This window comes from Lissotriton helveticus, chromosome 9, assembly GCF_964261635.1.
Source record: "Lissotriton helveticus chromosome 9, aLisHel1.1, whole genome shotgun sequence".
NCBI lineage: Eukaryota > Metazoa > Chordata > Amphibia > Caudata > Salamandridae > Lissotriton > Lissotriton helveticus.
Genome location: NC_136070.1, coordinates 276,597,753 through 276,625,615, shown reverse-complemented (window position 1 = coordinate 276,625,615; position 27,863 = coordinate 276,597,753). Strand labels below are relative to the sequence as shown.

Sequence of the window (27,863 nt, the reverse complement as noted above, 5' to 3'; positions counted from 1 at the left end):
TCACAACCTACTGCACAAAGACAGTACCCAATTAAGCAAGAAGCTAAAAAACAGGTAAATGAAATACTAGATCAGCTAGAATACCAGGGGGTGATTGAAACTTGCACCTCACAAATGAACAACCCTTTGTTTCCGGTCTCCAAACCAGACAATTCATACCGTCTAGTTTTGGATTACCGACACCTTAACACATGTTGCAAAACTTTTGCAGTGCAAAACTCACACAGTGCTGCACTAATGAATAACATAGTGCGCAAAAAATACAAAACAACCTTGGACATCTCTAATGGATTCTTTTGTCAAAACATAGCACCAGAGAGCAGATATTTAACTGCGTTCTCAATAAATGGCACTCAAAAACAATTCTGTCGGTTAGCCCAGGGGTACAAGAACAGCCCGGGGGTATTCTCAGCGAGAGTAACAGAATTACTACAATTATATGATGATGAAGCATTATCTTATGTCGATGACATTTACTTAACAGATGATGACTTGGAGACTCACTTGAAGAGAGTGAACACCATAATACTTGGGTTCGCAGCAGAGGGTTACAAATTCAACTTTAAAAAATCCAGAATTGCCCATCTGACAGTCCTATTCTTAGGATATGAGCTATCAAGTGAAGGCAAAAGCCTGGCTGACAATTTTCTAGAAAAATGTGCCGTACTCCAAGCACCTAGAACACTAAAAAACCTACAGTCAATTCTAGGCTTCCTAAATTTCGGAAGAACATACATTGCAAATTACGCAGAAAGGGTGAAACCCCTTTATGATCTAATAAAAACAGATTTTAAAAGAACCGATTGGACTCAAATACACACAGAAATTCTGAGATCCTTACAAACAGACATGCTAATTAAAACAAAATTAGAAACACGTGATAACACACGCAATCTTGTGATTCGAGTCATCCCAGGGAGATGCGGATTCACATACCTGACCTCTAATGAGGGAGAAAAGGTACCAATTGCATTCAAATCACACTTGTACACAGAAGCTGAAAAGAAGTTCAGCAGTACAGAAAGAATTGTTCATGCAGTTCAAACCGCAATAGCTAGAGAAAAAGATCAAGCTGACGGTAGACATATCACAGTCAGAACAGCAGAATCAGCCTTTGAGGCACTAACAACACCGTGTAATTTACCAACAACAACATTGAATCCAAAGTGGATACAATGGGTGAATTCAATCACAACGGCCAAAGTATACTATTACCTTGATCCAGAACTAGAAGAGTTGAAAAATCTAGAATATGAAAGAATATTCCCTCTGCCAATCGACATTCTGCCTTTACGACATTACGCCTGTGTAATTTATACAGACGGACATGCTCAACCTCCCGTTTGGGGAGAACAAGCATACAACCCCACATGTGGGATTACAAAAGAAGTGTGGCGCGGAGGTAAACTAAAACCTCTATTAACAAAAACACACTCAGTAGAAACTAATTCAGAACAACAAACTGAGATAGTAGCTTTGAAAATGGCGCTAGATAATGCGGATCGCGAATTCCCGACACTTATAGTGTCAGATTCATATTACTGCGTCAAATCATATAACAAGGATTTGCAAACATGGATTCAAAACGGTTACAAAGATGACACAGATGCACCAATAAAGCAGAAACTGCTCTGGGAACAAATAGCTCTTTTACAAAAAGAACTACCAAAGACTCACGTGACACACTCACTGAGTCATCAGCGTGATGGCGTTCACGTTGCAGGGAATTCATTGGCTGAAACAGCCACAGCGGCAGCCACTAAATCGGCTCCCGTAGTTCGAAAAAAGCGTACATTAAAATACATTGACGGTGAAACAGTGCTGGCAGTGAAAACGTCATCAAAAGGCGACTGCTCAGCGTTACCGATCAATTATCCACTCAACTATACATACATAATCGATGCAAACTCTGTCCCTTTTGCTCGAATCCCTGGAGTGGGGGATTGGGTGATTCCAAACATGGACAGGAGAAACTTGTTAATCGCAGACGCACATATGGGAGAGGGTCTCAGACACCTAAACTAAAAGATTCTCTGAAAGAATTACAATCACGGTACTGGTGGCCAGGCATGAGTCTGCGTCACACCATGTTTGTAAAAAACTGCCCAAACTGCAACAGAGATCGCAGTGGGGAGAGAAACAGTTTAGTACCTCATCGTTTTACTCCGGAAAAAATCAAGAGTAAAAAGGAAGGGTTGCGATTAACATATACAGGCTAGTTTCCACTTATAATGTAGATCACCAGCACTCGGCTGACGTCCGGACTGTTATACAAAGATTTGCGAGTCTAAATGGCATATACGCTAAGAGCATGCTACGTTTGACCATTGTCTTCACTCTAGCACTCCAGCCCGAGGGGAAACATGACCAAATGAGCATAGTCCAGCGGGAATCTTCTCACTTCCTTCCTGAGGGTACGGGATGGTGTAAAGAAAAAACCAAGGCATAAAGCAATCTATAGCGGAAAGGGTATTAGGTTCGGGAGCTGGGTGGGTCAAACATCTAATAAGTGTCCAACGTAGTCTAAATAACTTGCCAAGAAATTCTCTGAAGGGATTCAGTGCGTACGAATTATTATTTGGAACTAGGATGATGATCTCTGACATTGATAGTCAGACTTCAGTGGTGAAAGAAAAAAGCTTTGATATCAAAGACCGTTTGGCTATTTTGCAGGACTTAAACAAAACAAGAAAAGACCTGAGCAACATAAAGTTGAAACAACAGCCAACAACCACTGAAGAACCACCACCTGTCCCAGCAAGACCTGTCTGGATTCCAAAAGTCGGGGATCTAGTCAGGGAAAAGATCGCGGTAAAGAAGGAATTTGGGCCTTCTTACAGAAAAGCAGTTCCTGTCTTGTCTGTCAACGGGACAAGATCAGTTGTACTACCGCCACTTGCTGGAAAAAAGGAGAACCGAGTTGTATCAATCGACCTGGTAAAACCACAACATGTGGCCGATAACAAACAGTAGGCCAAGTGGACTCCCAATAAGTAGCAGAACACGTAGGTTTGCTACCAGTACAGAGGTCCTAACGAAGAGGCTCATCACATTCGAAACGCCTACAGAAGAACAACAAGGACTATGCAACAATGCAATAGAACTCAGACCTCTGAAAACCCAAATAAAAACATTTAGCAGTGACACACCAATCTATAATGAAGTACCAAGTGAAAATGCAAGAAACAGAAATCCTGAACCAATTGGAACAATTGACAGAACTGCATCCGGCTACTTCATAAACTTCGATGATTCCTCTGAAGGCTTCAGTGAATCAAAAACACAGCCATCATCAAAAACCTTTAAAGATAAAGCTAAAGAACTTTTGAAACAACTGAAAGAAACATATCTGATTTCTCCATGGATTGAATTTTGGGTGGGTTTTGGTGCATTTATCCTCATACTTTGGCTCATCATGATACTAACTTTGGGACGCTTCATTGAGGGAAAATATGCAAAAATGGACACAGCAAGTCAGAAAATCAACTTGATCCTCAAACCACACACATCTTCACACGTCGAGAAAAGAGAACTTTCTTCAGCCAACTTCACAGCCAATCCGATACCTGGTGGGGTAGCCTGGGACAACACCAACTATGAAATTTATGGTCCGGTCGAAATCCTGAAATATCCACACCAAATCAAGATCTCATTGAGTGACTTTGCAAAACCAAGCTCATTTGCTGATGATTGGGACTTCGAAAGCATTAATAATATGATGTCTGACTTAGTAATATCTGCTAAATTTACCAAACATGATTATTTGCAGGGTTCTACAAATTATGATAGTATGTACTGTTATAACCATTATGGTAACCATTTTCTACATAAATCTGCACAGCCTAGAAATGTTTTAAATTATAATCAATGGGAACATTGTGCAACCCCTCCAAAAGGAAGCTCAAGGACCTTCTATGACAAATATTCATACTTTTCAGGTTTTAACACAAGTAATGCTGAAGCATTCTATTTTAAATTGTCAAACAAGACAGGAACCAAGACCATGATAACCAACACAAAATTGATTTATTCAGACTCATTTTTTGAAAAAATTAATACCCTTGGTTTTGATTATTGGGACACAAATGTTGAATTGAAAAGTGTTTGGGGTACAAAAGATTGGCAAGTACAGGGTATAGAAGCTTTGTTTAGAGCCTGCATGATCCCAGAACAAATGATATTTTTAAATGACACTGTTCAACAAACCACCTGTCCTGGCCTAGCCAAAATCAAAGATTTAATTAAACCGTCTATTCCAAAACCAACAATGTTTAGCAACACTTCTACAGATGAAGAGATAGACGTAAACCATATATTAAACCAAAACAGAACACATCCTGATTGGAAACAGTGGTTGATCTGGCCCACAGATACTAATAACTGTCAAGACAGATTCCTGAATAAAACACAGGGGTTCAAAATGACCAGGCCAGACCCTAGATATCCCCAAAGACATCACCCAGGGATAATAACCACCTACAGTGTGGGCAAATTATGCCTTCAATGGCTGCAAACTTCCACACTGGCAGAAATTAAGCAACACCTAACTTTACTTACTGATGGTGCTGACTTGCGTGATTTCATAATGGGACCACGCAAACAGCGTCAAAAACGTTTCATAGAAGCCTCTGTATATGCAGCATACAATGAGGCCTGGAAGGTTACTCAAATTGAAACAGCAGAGAGAATACGGGAAATTGACCGTATTAATTTGGAAAAATCACTTTCTGTAGTGGACAATGGGTTAATGACTCTGTCCTCCAGAATTTTTTCTTTGGACAGCATTGTGTCTTCAGCAATCGACATATTTTCGCAAGACTTACTGTTATTACAACACGGTCAGTCACAATTGCGTTCTATTGTACAGCTTGGCTGGACGTTACAAAATCTGCGTTCAGGCTATGTGCCTTGGCGTTTAATCAACACAACGTCACTATTCCAAATCTTTAACCTTACTGATAGACAAATCAGTATGGCCCAGAAGGGTGCTGATTATACAATCCTGAGCATTGAGAAACTTGAGAGATTACCAATGACAATGTCAGAACGACCTGTCAGTGAATGGATAATACATGGGATAATTAATATTCCAATTTCAACCTTCAGGTTTCAATACTGCCAAAAATATATACAGGCTGGCATGTACGAGAAATTGGGAAAGGGGTACCTTAAAACAACATGGAACCTGCCCTATTCACATGCATGTGTCAGTAATAAAGGACAGAAAGTGTTTCTTAGTGGCAACAATTGTGCGATGTCACTAAGTGGCACACTTCTGTGTAACGGAATTAGTTTGCATGGAGCCTGTGAAGGGAATTCATACAACCTTTCATGTCACCAGCAAGGCGCACCTGCAACAGAAATAGAACCATTCTTTCAAAGACTCTATAATGGGAGTTACATTCTAATTGTAGACCGCAGATGTTGTAGTCTTATGCCCGGGACTCCTTATCTAGTAACTACGACTGCGAAGGTCAAGTGCTGTGGACGCTCATTGTTCCCCAGCTCCTTTCCAGACAGGGAGGCAAGGGCATGGCCCAACTTGAAAATTACTTCTATTCGAATAGATACTTTAAGCAGAATGAAAACAGTGCTTCTTCAGACGCCTACAAGGCTCACGTCATCAAAAGAAACATATGATCTACAAGTCGCAAGGACGACTGCAGAGATACATTCATTGTTATCAACTAATTCCCCCATACATTTCGCGGAAATTCTAAATGAAATCTTAAATATTTCTGATACCAATGGGATCTCAAAGGTATTTAAGACAGTATTTTCGATGGCATTAACACCATTCAAAGCCATACTGGGTATTTTTCCAGATTTCGTCCATTCGATTTTTGGCGGACTTCCCCTGATCCTGGGACTAATTGCAGGAATCCTATTCTTAGTCCTTATTTTTCGTTATGGCAACCCATGTCACAGACAAAACTCTTGCGACAAGGGAAGAAACAATCCTAGCCATTGGATACCGGGACCGGATATCAAAAATCCTGGGACTCTCCCGGCTTAGAGACCTAAATATGACTTGGTTTCTATCATTTCGACCAATGTGGCAAAGATGTGTTTTACCTGTATTAAGGTGTCTGCTATGCGGAGAAGAATGCGTGTTAGACACCTGTCTGACGCTACAATCGGATGCGCCAATGGATGCAGAAACATTGTTGAGCCCGATCAAGGTTCATGCTTTGTGCTGCCCTCAAAGGCTACCAATCCTGATGACGGCATTCGTGGAAGCTTCACCACTACGATTGATGGGTAGTGAAGTTCAAGATGAAAGCAGCATCGAACAGGTACGACCTTCTGTCAGCAATGCGAATCAGAATGTCAATGGAGACAATCATGCGCACGAATGCATGATTACACCTATTTCCGAGTTAGTGGAACTTTCCCAGGAAGCTGTTGACAGTTTTTTCGAAAGCCTAAATGATATGATGTTCTCACCAGAGCAGAAATAGAGACTTTTGAGCAAGCTCGCACATGGCGTTTCCTGAATTCGGCCTTCAACTTTAAAAATAAAGTCACATGAACAATTTTCCCTCCAGTTCACGGACAGCAATTTTTCAGCAGCCCCAAAATATTTTTGCATATTTTTCGTGACACTATCTTCTGCTTAAAGTAAGAACTATTCTTAAAGAACTAAGGTTTCTAAATTTTAGATAGCTTATAGACATAGCTTATAGACATTAGCTGCCCGCTGGTATGTTCATAAATATTTTAAATATTTTATTCTGTGATGAAATGGTCTCGAACTTTTCTTCTGTATTAAGAGCCATTTCATGTGTAATTCTCATATACAAAATAGCAATAATGTATACAAATGCGATTACTTTGGCATTTTTCTACAGCTTGAGTGCATACAATACATATGACTGCAATTTTTCCGTATATTTGAAAATTTCAAAATGCATTTATGTATTTTGGGGTGGTAAGGTATACACTATACTCTATAGTATGTTGTACTATGTTATACTATGCATAGATTAGTAAATATGACCATAGTTAGCGTGGAGTGGGTGTGATGTATTCCTATAGGTTCTGAATCGATCCCCCTATTCCTGACCCTATTCTGGTTAAACAAACCAACAAGTTAACTAGCAGTCAGCCCATGAGGGAGAAAACCCCCATGATGCAGATACCGTTATCTGACGCAGTCACACTACGGCACAGGAACGTGTTATCTGATTAGGTCATAACGCTTGCGATCTAATTAGACAAGCGATATTCCTCCAGCCCCTGATAAGGCATACGGAGTTCTCATAACAAATCAAACCTATGACAACCTGGGCAAAACCCTGCGGCCATTGTTTTGATTTCACCGAGAACTTCAGTAAAAGAATGTGCTAACGAGCAAGTCGTATGACATCCTTATTGACGTATCTATGTCCATCCTTACGTCAATCTCGGCACCTTAAAGGTATAAATATTACCGATATTGCCCTATGCAAACACACGCGTGGTGACGAGACGGAGCAGCCATACTTGCCGAAGCGAAGAGCAGAGCAGACCCCGCTGGCGCAGCCCCGCCTTCCTGACGCGCTGAGACGCGCTGCTTTCTCCTGCCGAGAATTCCAGCCCCGGCGTTTCTGGGCAGCCCTCGCAGGCAGCCTGGAATATCGAGACCAGAGAGAGAGATACCATCCCTCATTCATCCTAACTTCCAGGTACAGAACTGAATAACCCCTCACAGAGAATTCTTTAGTTATTCACTTGGCAAAAACAAACTTAACTTAAACTGTAACTTTCTATTCCCGCCCACGTATTAGGCTTAGGTCAGGTACACGGGGTAGGCGTATTTAGAAACACCAGTTGAGTACGTTTAGTCAAATGTATATGTGTATGTAATATATTTTATTCATTTTAAAACATCATATGGCTTAGAAACCATATCAATGTTTTTACAGTATTATTTTATACTATTGCTTTTAATGTATGCACTTTACTTAACTATAAGTATTGCAATAATATCGATCCATTTCTCTTGTATGAGAAAAGAGACTGATCAATAAATACCACCTTTTTATTGAACACGCCCGTCTCTTCCTTTTCTCTACATTCTGATGAGACTAAGAATGCACGTACTGACTGAGTAAAATAAATTGCCTTTTGTTCACACGACTCTCGAGATATACTCTTGATTAGGGGAGAGCAAAGTTGTCATGTTCTATTGTTGTCAGAAACTAAATCCCTTCTTGTCTAATCAGGGAAGTTAAGTCCTCCTTGAACATTCGAGAAAGTTTCTAGTGAACTCTGAGCTAAGCTGGCAAACCCAAAACTTTAAGTCTAGTATCGACAGTAGTAGACCTAGTTAACGTCTGGTCTAGGCCTTTACTATTGTAGGTATTATTCCAATGCGCAGAGCCTATTGGGATGATAGGAACTACACTACAGTGCCATTCCTGAGAAGGAGCGCTTGTATGTTTTCTCTTTCCGGAATCTACGAGGTTTCAGGAGTAGATTTTTTGCACTTCTATTGGATCTCGAACCTCCTGATATAGACAGCTTTTGAGCGAGGTAGTTGGGTGCATTGTGGTGCACGGCCGCGTGTGTCATAACTGCAATTTTTAGCTGTATTCTAGCTTCAAAAGGCAGCCATTTTAGAGACTTTAAGTCTGGGGAAATATGCGAATGTTTTCTTGAGCCAGTAATGAGTCTCGCGGCAGCGTTCAGGGAGGCTCTTAAGGGTGCTGTTGTGGATAGCGGGAGTCCGCTGAGGGCCACAATTCCGTAGTCTATTCGAGGGATGACTAATGCTTGTACAGCAGTTCGGAAGTCTTCGGCAGGGAGGAAGGGTTTAATTTTCCTCAGTGTGTTGATTTGGAAATTAGCTCCTTTCGTGGCTTTGCTAACGTGCTGCTGCATGTTGAGCTTGGCATAGAGTGTGATGCCTAGGGATTTCGCCGAGTCCACGATGGTAGGATGGACATTGAGTGCTGTTAGGTTATTGAGCCATGTTTGGGTGGTGGAAATTTTCGCCGGGGGTGAGATGAGTAGGAACTCAGTTTTCAGAGCATTTAGTTTGAGGTGATTATCGGCCAGCTAAGATTGAGTGTTGATAAGCGTGGAGTTCAGATGTTTGATATCTTCCGGGGATTGTAGCTTTAGGTAAAGCTGTGTGTCGTCAGCGTACATATGGAATTGGATATTGGAGGCTTGGAGCAGGGTGGCGAGCGGTTCCATGATGAGGTTGAACAGTGTGGGGGAGAGGGAGGATCCTTGTGGAACACCTAGGTCTGCAGGCACGGGTGTAGATAGCACATTGTTGATCTTGAACTTCTGAGACCGGTTGTGAAGGAAGGACGAAAACCATTTGAGAACAGTTCCCGATAGACCCATTCGAGTGCTTAGCAACTCCAACAAGTTCTCATGTTTGACCGTGTCAAATGCTGAGGAGAGGTCAAGAAGGATGAGGAGGCAGGACTCATTGCGATCAGGAAATTGGAGGGCGTCATCAATTATGTGTGTCATAGCTGTTTCTGTGCTATGTTTCGCTCGGAAGCCTGATTGATGAGGGTTGAGGAGGTCAAATTGATCGATGTGTTTTGTTAGTTGGAGTTGGACGCATTTCTCCAGCAGTTTGGCCAGGGTGGGGATATTGGTGATGGGCCGGTAATTGTTTAGGTCAGACGGATCAGTTGTAGGTTTCTTGAGTATAGGCGTGACTTGCCCCACCTTGAGGGAGTCTGGAATGAGGCCTTGTTGTAGGGAGCTGTTGATGATTTTGGTCCAGAGAGGGAGGAGCAAAGGGATGAAGTCTTTTACAGCATTAGCAGGTAGAGGGTCTGTGAGGTGATTAGAGGGCTTCAAGGTGCAGAGCAGTTTGTGTATTGCTTCTTCCGAGTAGGTATCGAAGTACAGCCAAGATGCCTTGTTTTTAGGTTGAGTGTTAGACATTCTGATGTGGTTGGGGAATCGGCTTACATCCATGATGAGGTCATTTCTTATGTTGTCAGTCTTTAGCTTGAAGAAAGCAGAGAAGGCTTCACAGGGTGGGGTGTCGCTAGTTGTACTGTTTGATTGTAAGGGTTGTGTCTTTGTTTGGGTCTTGATTAGTTCGAATAGCTTTCTTGGCCTGTTTTTTGCTTGGTCCAACTGGCGGCTAAAGAAGTCCGACTTTGTGCGCTTTATTTTCCTGAAGTAGGCATTTCTCTTGTTCTTAAGCCTTTTGAGGTGCAGTGCTGAAGGGTCCGATCTCCATGTGCGCTCTGCCATTCGCATAGTACGCCTGTCGTCATTGAGTCTATCATCATACCAGGGGTTAGAAATTTTGGTGGAGACTCTCTTCAGTTGCAGTGGGGCGACTTCATTGACTATTGTATTCATAGAGTCAAGGTAGTGGTCGGTCAGTGATTGAACATCCGAGGTATCTGAAGGGGGAAGGAGGCTATTGCCGAAGTGGGGAGGCAGGGTAGAGGGGTTAAGATTCTTCATGTCCCTTTTCCACGTTTTGGATTTGATTGGTTGAGCCGGGTTAGGTTTAACTTTTTCATTGATAAAGAAGGTGATAATGTGGTGATCTGACCAGTCGCAGCGTTGTATCGCCTCCAGTTGTGTAGAATTCTCTTTGGCAATGATGAGATCGAGTATCGAGCCTTTGTCGTGTGTTGGTCTATCGCATATTTGGGAGAGATCAAGCGCATTAAGGAAAGCTTTGAGACTATTCACCACTGTGTCTTTCTGATCGCTCCAGTGGAGATTGAAGTCACCCAGGTAGACTTGGGTAGTCTGCCGACCGGCATTGGCAGTGATCATGTCCATGAGTTGTTGGGTGAATATGAGATTGTCACCAGGCGGGTGATAGATGAGATGTAAAGCACAAACTTGTTTGCCCTCGCTGGAGATGTCGAGGCAGAGGAGTTCACAGGAGGAAAGGGAGGGGGAGTTGACTTTCGTAACGGAGAGGTTGCTCCTAAAAATGCATGCAATTCCCCCGCCCGTCTTGCCAGGAGATCTGTCCAGCCTGATGATGTGATAATTGGGGGGGACTAGTATGTCCATAATCGGGGTAGAGGCTTCAGTAAGCCACGTTTCCGTTAGAATGGCTAGGTCTAGATCCATAGCTGAGACGAGATCAGCGATGTCGGAGGAGTGTCTCTGTGCCGATCTGCAATTGAGTAGGATGCATTTGAGTTTGGGAGAGAGAAGGGTGGTCGAGCTTTCTAGTGTGAGGGGAATTTTTCTGAGGTTGTTAGGGACGGAACCTCTGTTGTGGTGTGTTGGGAGCCTCAGAGGGTTTGTAAGAATTGTGGGTATGGGGATGTGTGTGTTGGACATGTGTTTTACCGGACCTGGGCCATAGGAGCGTAGGAGAGAGCATAGGTCGCGGTCCGACAGTGGGTTGATGACACGACGGGGGCGGTGGGAGTTATTGCGAACGGGGTTAGTCGGCCAGCGCGGGTGTCGTTGGAGGTGAGGGTATGTAGGGAGGGTGCGTCGTTTGTAGGGTGGAGGGAGGGTGTGAGGTAGACTGGGCTGTGAGGAGAGAAGGTCTTTGATTGCGTGTACATCTTTTTTGATTTGTAGAATATCCTCTCTGACTTGTTGGAGGGTGGATAAGGTCAGGTCAGGAGGTGTATTGGGGATGGTGTTGGTGGTGAGAGCCAGTGGTGAGTGGCTGAATAGTGAGCTGGAAAGCGGGCAGAGTATCGAGGGGGGGGATATACTAGCGTTGTTGGAATGTTCTGTGGAGCTAATAGGTGGGATGACATTCAAAGTGTGGGCGTGTTTGTGGGCGAGGGGTGTGGGTGAAGTAGGTGAGGGCGGTGGGTGGGAGGCATAGGTAGTGCCGTCAGTGGGAGACGGTGCCGGAGAGTAGAAGAGAGAGTGAATGTTGAATACAGTGGGGGAGATAGGAGGGTAGTGAGGGCTGAGAGTAGGAGGTGGGAGAGAGGGGGATGCTAAGGTAGGGGAGGCGGTATGTTCTGTGTGTTTTGTTGGGCGGGTGAGAGTGTCGTGGGTGGGAGTGGGGAGGGAGTTGGGGAGGGGGAGGTGTCCGCCGTGGGGGAGCTGGGAGGGGGGGTGAATAAACTCCGAATGGTGGTGTGTTCAGAAGGTGGCGTGTTGTGGGTGAGAGATGTAGTGTCAGGTGTGAGAGTGTCGTGGGTGAGAGGTGGGTGAGAGTGGGGAGGGAGCTGGGGAGGGAGAGGTCTCTGCCGTGGAGGGGATGGGAGGGAGGGGTGGATAAACTCCGAGCGGTGGTATGTTCAGATGGTGGCGTGTTGTGGGTGGGGGTTGTTATGTCAGGGGGAGAGGGATGGGGGGGTATGAGTGGGGGTAAGAGGGGTCATGTTAGAGGAGCGGCTAGTATTTGAGGTGGAGAGATTTGTGACGGTTTGTTTGAATGAAGTGAGTGCGTCTTGTTGCATAAGTTAGATTGTCTGGTCCTTGTGAGCTATCCTAGAGGGGTGTGCCTGACTATCAGTGTGTTTTTCGTGTAGTTTAAAAGTGCATGTAGGGCTGTGCTCTATAGAAAAAGAATTTGGTTTCTTCCATTTCCTCAATTTGTGAACAGTAGAAGATGGAGAAAAAGGGATTTGATTACCAGTAATAAGAATGTACATTAATAGAATGTAGGAAGAAGTGTAAAGTTAGAAAGAAGAGAAAAAAAAATGAAGAATGAGAAATGTATGTGCCAAAATAGTGTTAATTATTGAATGTTAAAAAGAGTTATGAAGGCTTATTGGCTTTGTCAGCGCCAGACCAAGTGCGAGGCAGATTTGACCTTGGTGGTGAATGCCAGGGGAGGCGGAAGGCTGGCTAGCAGCCCAGAAGTCTTAGCAGACGGTGAAAGTGAAATGCAGTTATTTAGTTAGTTTTAAACATGACTTGTCGAATGAATGTGTTTCAGCCCACACTTTAGAATAACAGTGTGTGCATTTTTATTCAGTTTTGGAAGATTATGGAGGATGGAAACATAGATGCTTGCCACCTTAGAGCAGGACAGGTGTGACCTTGGTGTTATCAGCACCATTCCAATGGGTTCGCAGAGCACCGAGGGCGAGAGCGAGAGAAGAGTACAGGCAGAAGATTATGGGGGGGGGGCTAGGAGACTCTGCTCCTGGCACAGAGAGCAGAGATACACATTTGGAGCCAGCATCAGCGAGTCTGCATAATTATGAGTTCTGCTCTTTCCAGCAGACTGCTGCTTGTTTAGACTGAAGCTGTTCAGAACACATGTGATTTAGAATAAGGAACAACATTATGAATAACTTTTAACAGGTTATTCCATTTGGACATAGAGAATTACACTTTAACATGGCCTAGTCTGAGAAAAGAAGGATGGTTTTCAGAAAAATCAATTTACTAAATATGTTAGTGAGTGTTACTCCTATTGTTTGGATGGTATTGAGTGATTGATTGATTTGTGTGCAGTTCAATGGCAAAAAAGAAAAGAGAGATCTATTGGTTGTCTGTTGTGTCCATTTTTGTTGTTGATTTTGTTTGTTTCACTGTTGGACCAGGTCATAGTATAACATTTTTCCTAGTTCAATAATACTTCAGTTGGGGGGGTCCCTGATTGGCATACTGATTAGTGTCTTTGCTAGTGGATACCAGTGGAGAGTATTGATGATGCGAGGGCAGGTAATAATATTGATTGTGTTGCTCATAGGAGCGGCCTGGTGGGAATGTATATATGTGTGTAATGTCCATATGTGTGTAACAGTATTTGTATGCAGTTTGTCCATGGGACACCATTACGCTGAGTGTGCAGATGTCTGCTAGTGTGCACTGGAGTATTTAGTATGTTCTGGAGGTGAGAATATGGCGCCCTTTTGTTTAAAGTTAAGAAATGGCATTGGTTATAAGAGGGCTCATTTACACAGCGAAAGATGACTGTGCAGAAATATTTGGTATTTTAATAACAAGAATGAAAACTTTTACGCAAATATGGAAATTCCTGGCTCATGACAAGTGAATGATGTGAACGTAAATGTATGTCTTTTTCCCTTTTTGATGCTGCATTAAATGCCATTACCAGATTGTCATGTGATTTTCAATGCTGCTAAATGTTTTATATTCTTGGCTGACGGTTAAAGAGGTTAGAAATGGTTCTTGTCTAAGACAGCAGACAGGGTTTTCAGAATGGAAAGTGAACGGTGAATTGGTATGAATGAGCTCCAAGCATAGGTTTTACGGTAAGTATTTTTGGAAGGTATTTTTACTAAGTGGTTGCTTTTTTTTGTCCAATATTTTCTGTGTTGTTGTTTCTTTTGTGTGTGTGTTTTGATTTGTTTCGTTTCAGGGCAATGGAAAATATTTTTATCTGCGTGTTACGGTGAGTATTGATGCAGCTTTGTGCTGGACAGATTACGTGTGCACTGACACCGCATGATGCATGATATGCATGAGAAAAAAATATAGTCCTTTCAGTAACTAATATTGTGTTTTCCCTTTTGTGGCCTTTGTGCTATTGTGTGTTTTATGTTTTCTTTGGCTTATTGTGCATTGCTTGCTCTGTTCTGCGTGGATGGTATGCTGATCGATCTTAAGCTTGATAAATTAAGTAGGCCAGCACGCTGGGTTTTGGGCCACAGGCTCACTGTGCAGGAAATGCATGGCATCGTGTTGTGTGTCACAGCTCATTTGCATGCGTTACAGTGAATTTTCTATGCTTTCTGTGCTTAACACAGCAAGTATACCTGCTGCCTTGGTATGCTTGTTTTTATTTTCTGTATGTCTCTGTATTGTATTGTTTTGATAATTCTATTATTGATACTAGAACAAGCTCCTCTATGGGGAATTTGTTCTGGTCCCCAAATTTCACAGACAACACTTCAGCAGTGTATGTCTATTTGGTTAAAAGGGGTATGGAGGGAGAATACGAGAGTTCTACGGTGTACTCATGGTGTTGTGTCACAAACTTGACCATTACCTAAGTAATTTTTGTTCATTTATAGATTTTCCTTTTGCGCCATTTCCCTAATGAATGTCGCATAGTGCCTAGTTATGGGGGACTTCAGCTGTATCCCAGTTCCATTCCCTTTTCCTTACTATTCTTCCTCAGATACGTTGTATTAGATATTAATAGGCACACATATCATTTTATGGCAATGACATTTCTACATGTGCTAAAAGATGTTCTAGCCCTCTCAAAAGTGCTATGTATCCCCTAGAATTTTGTTTCTGCTCAGGGCTACACCCAGTGGTTGATGGTATTGACCGAAGTGAAATATGTTTCAGATTTCCTTCTGTCAAAATGGGGTAGGAAGCTAGCTCCCCGCTAGCTCTCATATACATTAAAACTAGGTAACATGTGTATTGCCCCCTCCTGTCCTGCTTTGATCTAAAAGGGGAATTAGACGTGGGTAGTTTTGTTCTACAAGTGTTGGGTAAACTGAGAGTTATTATTAGAGAATTATTTTAATTGGATAGGGATGAAAGGAAGGGAACAGCCCAATCAGTCAATCAATCATAACACTTGTATAGCGCGCTACTCACCCGGGAGGGTCCCAAGGCGCTTGGGGGAAGGGGTCCGCTACTGCTCGAACAGCCAGGTCTTGAGTTGTCTCCTGATTAGTGTTTCCTTATTTGACCTTTGAAGGGAACAATAGGTCGGTACTTTTGTGTCACATTCTTAGGTAACAACATCATTATTGTGCAGCACTAAGTAAAGGTGTACAAGTTTCTTATCAATTAGCCGGTAAAGTTCAGCTGATATTCCCTATTAGAACTGGTGAACAGGTTTTCCCCTGAATAAAATGTTACATGGTCTAAATAGTGAGAAAGGTGAAAAGATGCTTGTGTGATCCTCAGCAGAAATATTTTTAGAAATGAAAGATTTGTAGAAGTTAGTTTCCTGCTGCCTCTATAATATGTGAGCATGGTCATGAGCAAACATATAGTTGTTTTGAGTAAAGACAAAGAATATTAAAAGTGTTTGAAGTTTTGCACCACAGGGAAGGTTCATAAAGTAGACGCTGTGTGCTCGCTATAGGAAGAGCGGTTTGAACTTCCCTTTTTGCTGTTTCTCAAGTGCAAATGGGGGAATACAACATGTCTGTTTTGTTTTATTTTTTCTCTTCTCTTAGAATTCAATAAATGCATACGTCCATCTACAGGTAATACAGCGAAAAGTCAGATATGTAATGTATTACCTAATGTCAGTGCACAAATTTATTGATAGGTACAATGTGTTCACCTTCAAATTGACATGGGTAAAGCAATATGAAAGCACAGAATAGACCTCATTTGGTTTCTTTGAATTTGAATTTTATTCATATGCCTTGTCTAAAGATCTTTGTTCTGTTCATCAATAGAAATGTGTCACACCGCCGGAGCCAGAGGCGACCCAAGCATCGGATCCAACTTCAAGTGCAAGTCAAGTCCCGTCGTCAGAAGATACCAATGGAAGTTTAGCTTGGAGCCAAGGTACCACTGAAGCTGCTGTAGGTGTGTGATTCCTGGGTAAGAAAAGGGCAGGCCTGACCGAGATGGAGGACTCACTCTTCGCTTTTGCGCCAGTTCTCCAGTGGTTGGTTTCTCAGAAATACTTGAGAGGGGCAGTTCTGTCTGTGCAAAAGGCTGCCGCCAGTTCTCCAGTGGTTATGCTTCGGGTTTCCCTGTACCCCATCTGTTTTGGAATCTACAGTTTTGTTTGCTAAGGTACCTGCTCACTCTTTATACAATCTATGGCCTCGACAGAAGAGCGGTGCACCAGGAGAAGAAAAGTAGGAGGTAGGGAGAGACTTTAGTCTTAGGGTACAGATACAGTGCTCTTAGTATCTGTTAGATTCATATCTGGTGTACTGAGCGAGACACTGGACAGAATTTGTAGAGGGCACTACCTGGATTGGTGGTTGCTAAAATTCTGCAAGAAAGACTTTGCATCATTGGCCAAGATTGTTTTCCATTTGAGTTGCTAGCAAGTGCAGCTCCAACGCAGATGATTTTTGAATTTTTGATGGATAATACGAGCTTGCCTGTGAGGCTCAGACGGACACAGGGAGAAGACCCCCTCTGGCTGGCTGTGTGGCAGATTGTTTCCTTTAGTTTAATTTGGACCTTTTAGCTAGGACAACGAGTGCTTTTGAATGTTCCTATTCCCAAGGAGGAGCAGCCCCTGCGGCTCCTTGTCCAGATGTCCCTGATCATTTTGGTTCTCATGGTCTACAAATTTAATATTGAGTTTGTTTGTATCCTAACTGTTGCTTTCATATTTCTCTTTAGAGAATTAGTTTCTTGTTGCTTGACACATACCTTCATGAGTATTATTTCAACGCCACCTGAGAATATCGTTGGTACTCTAGATCCTCACGAAGAGGAGCACTGGGAAGTTCATTAGGATGATGTAGTATTCAAATGTTGCACCTGACACATGTTATTCATAGAACAGCAAAACAATTATTGGGTGTGTGGGTCATTGCCTTCATACACACACACAGGGGTGGAAAAATGTTGCCTGTATTCTTGCCCTATGGAAGTAGCTGTGAGGGTTAGTATACGTTGAGTGGTTTAGTAAAACACATTTCTCAGCCTGATAAAATATTTACTCCAAGGATGTTAGATATAGGTCCTAGCTAATAATGCAAGTGAGCCCTCAGTATTGGATTCAATAGGGTGTTTTCCTTGATAATGACAGTTTGATCTTATTTGCATTAATTCCTGCTCATGACTTAAAGTGTGATGTATTTAGATTAGTCAAAAAGGAGGGTGCCTCACACCCAGAGAATAATTATTGTCTTAATAGGTATTGCAAGGGTTGTTCTTTTACTTGTTGCCTCTGCATTTCCTGCCCTATAGTATGCTGCACTACTTCTGTGACCATGACCATGCTGTGTATAATGTGACAGATTGCTGGGTCTGTGGGTTACTCCTTTCCGCTGCAAATAAGAAGGACAGGTTACTGGCACTTCCCTTGACACCTGTGAATAGCTGCGTGGGCTGGTACATTGTGATTGGTAGGGTGAAATTCTTTCAACAGCCTGATTTCCTGACTCCCCGACTGGGTTGTAGGAAATGTAGGTGTATTACTGACTTGCTGCCTCTGTGTTTATTGCCTTCCCCCTTGATGCTGCATGTGTGCCAGCGATATACGAGTTTCCAGAAGGCCAACAAGACCACATCCTGTTTCCAATGCTATTGAACTTCATGAAATTCACTGGCTAATGCTTATTGACGATGATATTTTTGATCAGTATAGTGTCTTGGCCCTTAGAATTTGATGTAAAGGCTCTCCTTTTAGTTAATAAAGTTAGCCACAGTCTGCTAAAAGGAGGGTCTGATAGGTTTCATTTCTCCATGCCCCGCCCACTGCATACATTATGCTTATGAGTTAGCAGAATGTGTCTAACTACTGATATATTCATTTATGCATTTACGTTTATATTCTTCTATTAGTTATTCATTTATGCGTGTGACATTATTTCAGTTTTCTTAGCTTGGCCTGTGTGCCACCATTTTTGAAGCATTTCTCTCTGCGTGCGAGTTGCACTTGCTCATCCCCCTCCCGTAGGAATAGGAATATTCCACATGTCAGCAGTTTTGTCTCTCAGCTCACTGTGACTGAAACTACTAGCGAAACCCCTTATCACTCTGTTCTCATGTGCTGGAGATGTTAAGGCCTGGCTCCGTGTCCTTGGAGCCAGAAGAGAGAATGTTGCAATTCCAGGTGCAGATGCCTCTTGTATGAGGCCATTGTTTATCCTCTCCGGCGTCCAGTACTTTTCCAGTATGGGCGTGTTTTACTCTGCCTCTTTGTATTATAATGTGTTACTGTGATGATATGAGTCAGTCCTCTCGGCACACTCTTAGAGAGTGAGGTCAGACAGGGCCCTCTCATATGGGAGTTTGTGGCCTAATAAAATTGCTTGTTTATTCTTCTCCACTGTCCGGCTGACTTATTATTAGGTAACTATAGGTGAGAGTGGTAAGTCACTCAGGTGGATTTGAGCCACGCTTATCAGGGGAGTGTGGGGCGTTAACAGCAGGTGGGCCATATACTGGGGTGCTGGGGGTAGAGGTGTTGTAGGCGGGGGCTGCGACGTCGGGGGTGATAGTGCTGGTGGAGTTCTGGGTGGGGGTCCGCAGCTTGGCAAGGTGCTCTTTGAATTTGGGGAACAGGTTGTCTCGTAGTTCCAGGTTCTTGTCCGTGGATTGAATTAGGACAATCCCGTTATTGTAGATAGTAATGGAAGCCCTGCCAGGGAGGAGGTGGGAAGGTGTGATAGAGAGAGTTAGGCCATGATTTGTTTTCCTGGTGGTGGAGACGGTGAGTAGGGTTAGGAACGCTTTTCTCCATTGGGCTCTGCGTGAGGTGTGGAAGATGATATCAGTATTCAGGGCTCCATTGCCCGGTGGGAAGTAGGTGTCGACAAAGGGTGTTTCAGGGTGCGACCTCAAGAAGTTATGTTTAAAGCGTTTAGTGGCTTTTTTGGTGAGGGTGGAAGGGTAGATGATTCTGAAAGTGTGCTTGCCGTTGAGCTCCATTTTATAAAGGCTGTGATGTTGGGTGTAGGAGATAGGACGACAATCAGAGCTGTCAGCCGTTGGTTACAGGGCAAAAAGGGGGTGACACTAGTGAGTGACCAAAATAATAAGAGGTAGAAGTCAGTGCAATCCAGGAACAAACAGTGCGTAGGTGGAGCTTACATAATGTATCCTCTGTGCGAGGTAGCAGTCAGGTTACACCATGTACAAAATATGAGAGGTAGAACTAGTTAGGTGGAATCAAATTTACCCATCTGAGTGTAAGAGGTAGCAGCAATGTAGTCTATGTGTAGAAAGTGGCAGGGTGCAGCTTACATGACTAAAACGAGGTGAATGAGGTAGTAATGATCAGTGCAACATCGTGAAGTAGCTTACATTGGAGAACCAAATAAACGAGGTAGCGAACAGTGAGTGATAGTGATGGAGGTGCAATAGGTGCAGCTTACCACAAATACAGTATAAAAATAGGGCTAAACTACTAATGAATTAGTGAATCCAATATATGAGCAAACAAATTACTGCTAATATCAGTCGAAAATACAGGTAGCAGAATAATACTCCAATAATAGGTATAGGTACGAAAGTTCAAAATACCAGTATAAACATAATACTGCACTAATAAGCAGACATTCTTTCATGTATGAGGTAGCAATCTGTGCATTGCAAATGTTCAAAATCTTGGTAGAAATATAATACTGCAATAGTAGGCCAACATTCTTTCACAGGGAGGTCTAGCTACAAAACTGATCACTGATCAATGTACTTAAAAGTCATTATTTACAAACTCTAAAAATAGAACATGCAAGACTTTTAACTAGAGCTGAATATTTTTTTCCTTAGTCTCATGGCTATGGTTAAAAATGTAGCAACATTAATGATTTCCCACATATTGGACAGTAACTGAAGATGCATTAAGGCCAGTTTCACTTGTCTAAACCCTTTATCTTTTAGTAGAGGTACAATGAATTTTTTCCGAATGTCCGTAAAATAACCACAGAAGAACATGAAGTGAGCAGTGTCCATTATTGAAAATCCAGGTTTAGGTCAAGAAAAAGTTTAATTTTGCCAGGTCGAAATGGCAGTTTAAAAACTGCACTGTAAGCTGCAGTGACAGGCCTGAGACATGTTTGAAAAGGCTACATTGGTGAATGTCAAAATAAGGTCTGCAGGCCCTCTAGTAGCATCTAATTTACAGGCCCTGTGTACATGAAGTACCATTTACCAAGGATTTACAAGTAAATTAAATGTGGCAATTAGGTGTAGACCAATTGTACCATGTGTTATGTAGAGCACGCTCATACTTTTGCACTGGTTAGCAGTGGTAACATGCACAGACATAAAACCAACTAGAACGAATTTAGAAAAAACAGGATAGATAAAAGCACAACGTGTGGTGGACTACCACCCAAGGGTGTCAGGTCTAACAGACATTAACAGTTCAGTACATTGGAAGTGTTGCTGGCTGCAGTGTTGAAGCCAGGAGAATGCTTTATTATTTATTTATTTTTTTCAGTTTTATATAGCGCAAACTCAGGCATCGGTGCGCTGTAAATGAGTACCATTACACAAGGTCAGGTTCATTTTTAAGGTACTAGAAGATTAAGTGATTTGCCCAGACTCACAGGATCTTCAGCTGACATTGGGATTCAAACCTAGTTCAACAGTTCCAAATTTAGCAGCTCAAGCCACAAGCAACATCCTCTGCCCCAAATTGTGTAGCGTCTGAGGAATGCTCCACTGTGTACTTAATTGGAAAATGTTTCTCGAGGGGAGAAAATCCATGATAATGGGACATGAGTGAATCACTAATACCTGGGCTCTCAAAACTAGTATAGGAGATTTTGTGTGGTGCGTCATGAGCACAACCCTCAAAAATAGTTAAGACAACATGAGAAATACAGTCACCCCTGTGTCTACTCACTAGGTGTACAACTTAACAGAGGCAGCCCAAGAATGCCAAAAGTGAGTCTCGCCAAGACCGAGGAAAGGCGCCACCTCTGTCAGTTTACCTGTACCTGAGGGAAATGAAGAATGGATTGAATATTTTCTTCTCCTGTCAGATATCTCTATCCACCTTCATCTCCCTTGATTTGTCACTCAGATTCCTTCCTGTTTCTCTCATGGTCAGTTGGTGGTGAAACATTTTAAGACTCTCTAAGAGTATTACATGCTCAGGACTAAGCCAGAATTGTGCATGAGTGAGTCCTTCCTCTCTCTTATGCTCTCTGCACTGTCAGCAGGAACAGAAAACAATGCAGACCAAGGCTTAGTAGAGTCTGTGGTCATTTATGTTGCTATTAGCATCATGGGGATTGTCTTGCCCATACAGGGTTTCAACTATGGGCAGTTCTACATTCATAGGTATTAGTGTTTCCCTGGAGCTGTTTGGGCAGCATCAAGTTTTTTTTCTTTTAGTCTTCTTCAGAATTCCAATGTTTTTGTACGCTGCAAGAGGGATTTAAGTGGGCAACAGGAAGTGATGTCATTTCTGGACCTCGCTTCCATCTCTGACTCACCACGCTCTCTGTAAAAAGGGTTATATGTTTGCACAGCCTCCGTGTGGCCCAGGTTTTAAGAACCTATGATCCTAAGTCTGCATCCGAACATCGTCAAGGCAAACGCAATGAGGTTGGGTCTTGCGTGAGGATAGTTGACTCTTGGAAAACGAAAGGTTGACGTCTCATCATTTTCTTTTCTATTTAGACTCAGAAGACCGCACAGGGATAGCGTACAATGTTTTCATTAACATGTACACACCAGACCCATCTGTACATGGGAGCACTAGTGGTCTAATTTGCACTGTGCTAGTGGTTCAAACTCACAATGAGTAACGATGAATAAATATTGGCCTTAGGTTGCTCAGTCCAGTGTATATGGCAGGGGCGGCTCCTCCGCTATGGTGGAGGAGTGTCGCCCCACTGCTGAAAGGCAGCAGACAAAATAAAAATAAAATGACAATAAAACTATTTTATTGTCATTTTATTTTTCACTTCCAGCCACGGATGATTCCATGGTGGGGAGGGGCCATGATGCGGCGTCACACAGCAGGGGGAGGAGTGGTAGGCACTAAAAGTGCGCATGTGAGTTTGGCCGGCTGTATTAGGACGGCCAAACTGACATGCACACTTTGATATCTCCAGGCTGGGCTTTGGAGATATCGGCAGGGCACAGGCTTCCAGTCCCTGCTGTAGTGTAAAACTGGCCTGCTCCACCTAATCCCAGTGCTTCTCTCCTGCTATGCTATGAGAGAAGCGCTGGGATTGCGAGGGGGAGTCTGAGAGTCTGTGCTCATGGGGATTGCAGTGCCAGGAGCAGCGTGGCGCAGCAGCAGAAGATCTGGCCCGGTGCGGTGAAAGTTAAGTGTACATTTTGTCATCAAATCAACTATCAGAGTCATTTCCAATATTATTCAAAGAGTCTACTGTTGCTTGCATGATTCTTTTTTATTTTCTCTTAGACTAATATGCGGCGGGCCGAACGGAGCTGCCGAACAAAGTACTTCCAGGATTGGGACTATTACCATCGAAAACGAATACTTAGCTGTGCGAACGGCGCCACACAGGTTCGCCATATGTTGACCATACATAATATTGACGATGATCGGGTAGCGCTGGATCTGGGTCTCTGACATGACCTTACTGCACCAAAAGTTTATTGCTACTTACACAAGATTTATTATGACCTGAAGAAGCCCCCGTTTGAGGCAAAACGCGTTGGTTGCATTTGTTTGTTGCATTTTCAAGACTGAAAAAAGAGAAAATAAAAAAAGAATCATTCAAGCAACACTGGGCTCTTTGAATAATATTGGAAATGACTCTGATGGTTGATTTGATGACAAACTGATCTTCTTTGCTCATGTTTTGCCTCTCATCTTCTGTGTTCTTTTATGTATGATTTGAGACCATTTGGCAGTTGGTCATTTGAGGAGGGCAATACTGGTGTTAAAAAATTTATATGTTACTTCTTTAGGTGGCGCAGTGACCGGGTCTACCTAGCGGCTCCTATATTTTATCAGTAAGTGGACATTTCTTGATTATTTTTTTTATTCCTTCACTCTGCACCCCCATCCCCCCGCCCCATTGGATTAGCAGCAGCCGTCGCTGGTCTAGGGCCATTCTAAGGTTCTTTCTGTAATGGCCAGGATATAGAAGGAATGGATTTTTCACCATCTCACGGCTTAAAATGTTAGAGCCAGTGTAAAACTGTTTGTGACATTGATTTGCCTTATTTCGATTCACTGTATTTCTCGATAGGACAACCCTTTAGGATTCTACATGTATGTTTTTGATGAATAAGAATTACACACATTTAGATAGATCTCCAGTGTGGGTTAACTTCGTACTTTGATGTGTAGTAGCGGATCTAACCCGCACAAAAAAGTAAATATAAAGGATCAGTGCAAAGGGAGAGTTTGTCCCCCTTTTAAAAGATCAAGCAGCGTTACAAACTGGATTTATAATAATTAAAATGTCAAATGCATTCTTTATCATACCCCAAAAAATATTACCAAATCCATGGGGTTGAACAAATCCACAATTTGTCTTCATGTTACCCGTTTGTGGTGGACCAGCTGTCTCTATGATGATGATATTTTATGTGCCTTTTCAAAATTTGTAGAACTTAATTTGTAGTGACAAGACCCTGCCAAGCTTCCCAGATAGCCTTTCTCTGAATTCACTTGTGTTTTGAGGCACTCTTTGTACAGGTGTCCATTCACCACTTCAGCAGAGCAGAAACACCGAGAACCCACCGCACCTGGTTGACGTCGATCTGGTTCTGCTCCATGTAACTCCTGTCATTCACCTGACCTCCGTCTACAAACTCCATCACCAGAACCCGCCGCGTGGAGAGCTCCCAGTGAATCCGCGGGATCTGAATAGGAAGAAAGGGGGCATATGAGTGTCCCTAGATTGATCCCATTGATCAGGAGAAAATCATCACAGACCAGAGGGTCGCACAGAGAGACGGGCAATCGACTTACACAGGGCATTTATAACTACTACCAAGCACCAGATTGTGTTGATGGTTCAGTATGAACAGGTGAATGAATTTTTGTTCCCGGGCACACTCAATGTTCTGTGGTGTGTTATGATGAAGTACTTTTCATTGTTCAAGGTGGAATCGCTTAGGAGACAACCTCTTCCCCACTGGTGGAAAAACTTAAGGGGAAGGAACTTTCTTCTCCATTTGGTCATGCACTCAAAGCTGCTTGGAGTCAGGTGTTTATTTTTGTTAAAATTTAAAGTAAAGTAATAACATTCCATAATAATTTATTATCAATTCATCATTGTTATTCATCCTACTTCAGCTATAAATCCCCAATGAAGATTTCCATTTCTTCTCCAGAGGGAACAATGCTGTATTCATGGGGAAGCATAGATAGCAAAGTAATCAGCACACCAATAACTATTTTAACCCCATTAATTCACAGGCACTCAATCGACCCTTTCACATGCTGAGTTTTTTTTCTTCTTTTATGTTTGGGGAATGTGACACTTAAGACTTCATTACTTTTTCCCACAAAAGATATCTAGGCACATTTGCATAATTCCCCCCCCCCCCTCCCCACCCCCCACGTATTAAGGAGCTTAAAGGTACCCAGGGTCTGTAGATTCACCAAGAAGAAACCTAGAAAATAACAAAATAATGCAATTATTGTTTTTTTTAAAGTTTGAAAAAAGTGCTGTGCCACAAAGCATGTTTTTTCCTAAAAAAGGGTAACAAGAAAAGGTTTGCGTTGCTAAAATCACCATGTTCCCAGCTTTCAGGAACAACCAGAAATGTTGAAAAATTGATAATAAATTTTAAGAAATATTTACCACAGTTTTTCCACTTTCTAAATGGTAGGTCATTTTCCTATTTTTGTGGTTTCTACCTACTTGCAGTTTTGGTGGAAGCAGGTGTAAAACCCATGGCTGACCTAGGAAAGCCACACATTTCGGAAAAGTATACAAAATTCCAAATTCAGCTAGGGGTAATTTATGCAGATTGCGCATAGTTTTCTCAAAAGGACTAATTGTTGAACGACAAAAATAATGAGAATAAGTAGGTGTCAATGTTTTAATCTGTAATTTTTGCCTTGGTTGCCGAATTACAAAAATAACAAATATTGTGTCCATGAGACCCTTCTAATTGCTGGAATACACAGTGTTTGTTGGTTGTCCCACAGGCAACATCTGAGCTAAAGCATATAGAAATATTTTACTGTGTACCTAAAATGCATCAATTCATATGGTAAAGTTTAATAAATGAAAAATGAGTTTGGAGAAAATCTGGATTTTTTTTAATGTACCCTCGATAAGGAGTTTAGGAAGAGTGCTTATTTGTCTAATTTGAATTTGCTGTTACCCATACTATCATGTGATTCAGAGGAAATATTGCAAAATGTGCTCTCTCTTACATAATGGCTTACACTAAGGAGCCAAAACTGGGGAGAAATTCAGGTGATAACAAATGTTCAATCATTCAAGGCTTCCCCAGGTATCCTGATAAAAACAATACCTGACTCGAGTGGGTGAATCTATCGCCCACAACAGGAAAAGCTCCATAATTCAACATTCGAACATTGGGTGTTTGCCTTGAGATCTGATCAATTTTGGCAAGGAGTGTAGCTGCAGTACGTGGGCCCAGCTTGGGACACCACTCAGGGAAACAGAATAAACCCAGACATTTCTGAAAACTAGATGCCCAGGGAATTCAAGGGTGGTGTAACTTGTGTAGATCTCACTAAGCTTTCTTATCCAGAATGCCTGAAAACCTCAAACTTTTTCTAAAATCTGACATATTCATCACATTCTCCACAAAATTCCAAGTGGGATTCCTGCTTGGGGATCAAGGTCCCAGCCGTGTTCCCTGAGCAAAAATCCATGACAGAGGCACACCATGGAAAGACCTAATATCCTTATCTCAAGCAACTGTCTGGACCCCCGCGGATCAGACGGGCAAGGGCAAGAGCATTACAGAAAACTCCTTAGAGAGCCTCAAAGTTTTTAGACATGTCAAAGCCCACTGAGAGGGGCTGCTATCACGCTACATCTTGGGATAAACCATCTATACTACCTGGTAATGCCGAAGGAAGTCCTACACTGTTTTTGGGTGCAGGGCACTGGTGAGACCGCCTGTGCTGGCTTCAGATTGACTCAAACCACCACATGCCCCAAATAGGTTACTTACCCGACGGCAAATTGGCACTTCTGTACTTTCACAGTCAGTTCTGCTTCTCTAATTCTTTCAAGAGCAGTTTGTATATGTTTCAGGTAAGACTTCCAGTCCTGGCTAAAGATGGCAAGATCATCCAGCTATGCTAGGGCAAAGGCTTGCAGACACAGCAACAATTGGTTCATAAGGCATTAGAAAGTCCCTTGGGCATTGTTCATGCCAAACACCAGGACTGTGTACAGAAACAGTCACAAAAGGCAAGTGAAAGTGGACCTGACTTGTGCTAGAAAGGTGAGCCTGGTCTGCAAGACCCCAGTGTCAAATACATTATATAGATGAACTGGGATGGCCTTAGCTTGTCCGAGATTTCACCCACCCTGTAGTTGGTACAGAACCTGATGGTTCCATCTGGCTTAGAAACCAGAATTATAGAGCCCAGACCAACATCTACTCAATTTCTCACTTGATATGCAACAGAGCTGCAACTGAAGCACAGTATGAGTAAAAGTGTAGAGGCATAGCACCCTTAATGCCCACATCGTTCTCCAATCTTTGAACATATGTAGAATCTGCTACACCTCCCTCCTCAGATGCTCTGCAAAGTACTCTGGGAACTTTAGAGTCAGAGGTAGAGAGGAGGTCGAGGATTTAGTCACTCTGCTCATCTGGGTCGTCTTGGCCAGAGGTAAAACGGGCCTCCTTAGTTTGCCAGTGACATGGCTTCTGAAGAGTGCAAAAAAAGTGATGGATGGGTGAATGGTTAAATTAATCTAAGCCGCTAGTAGTTACTCGGAGCAGGATTACTTTTGCACACCATGCCACCTTTGTTTTGTCCCAGCCATATGAAAATCAGTCTTGACCCTAACAGGAACAGGCCAGCCCAAACTGCCTGGCCAGGTCCTCCCTAAACTGGAATACAAGCAACACAAGGCCAGTTTTTCCTGATTGGGGCTAGTCACTTGCGAGCATTACCTGGCTGTCCGGACAGAGTATATTCATGAGAAGAAGGGCCATTACTGATTTCTATACATTGGGCTTGTCTCTAGAGTGGCATGGTGGGTAAAAACGATGAACTGGCAAGCAGCCTTGAACAATAGCCAGGGGCTGAGATTAATTTCTGCATTCCGTCCATTGCCTTGTTGTTGTTGTTGCAGCTGAGGCTCTAAGGGCGACCTGTATACCCAGACGTGGTTCCGTGCTCACCGTGCCATAGGTCTCCAGCTACACCCTACTGACGATCCCCAAGAAGGGTGAGACTGGGTTGGGGTTGCTTGTGG

General features: G+C 42.7%; 1 protein-coding gene across 2 annotated transcripts in view; it reads right to left on the bottom strand.

Moving 5' to 3' along the window:
- The window catches only part of ADCK1 (aarF domain containing kinase 1), an 855,153-nt gene that overhangs the window by 170,818 nt on the left and 656,472 nt on the right, over window positions 1-27,863 (bottom strand). For both annotated transcript variants that reach the window (XM_078659980.1, XM_078659979.1), the window contains exon 7: window positions 24,184-24,300. In XM_078659980.1, coding sequence (XP_078516106.1) covers window positions 24,184-24,300 — 117 coding nt within the window. The remainder of the gene's footprint in view (window positions 1-24,183; window positions 24,301-27,863) is intronic.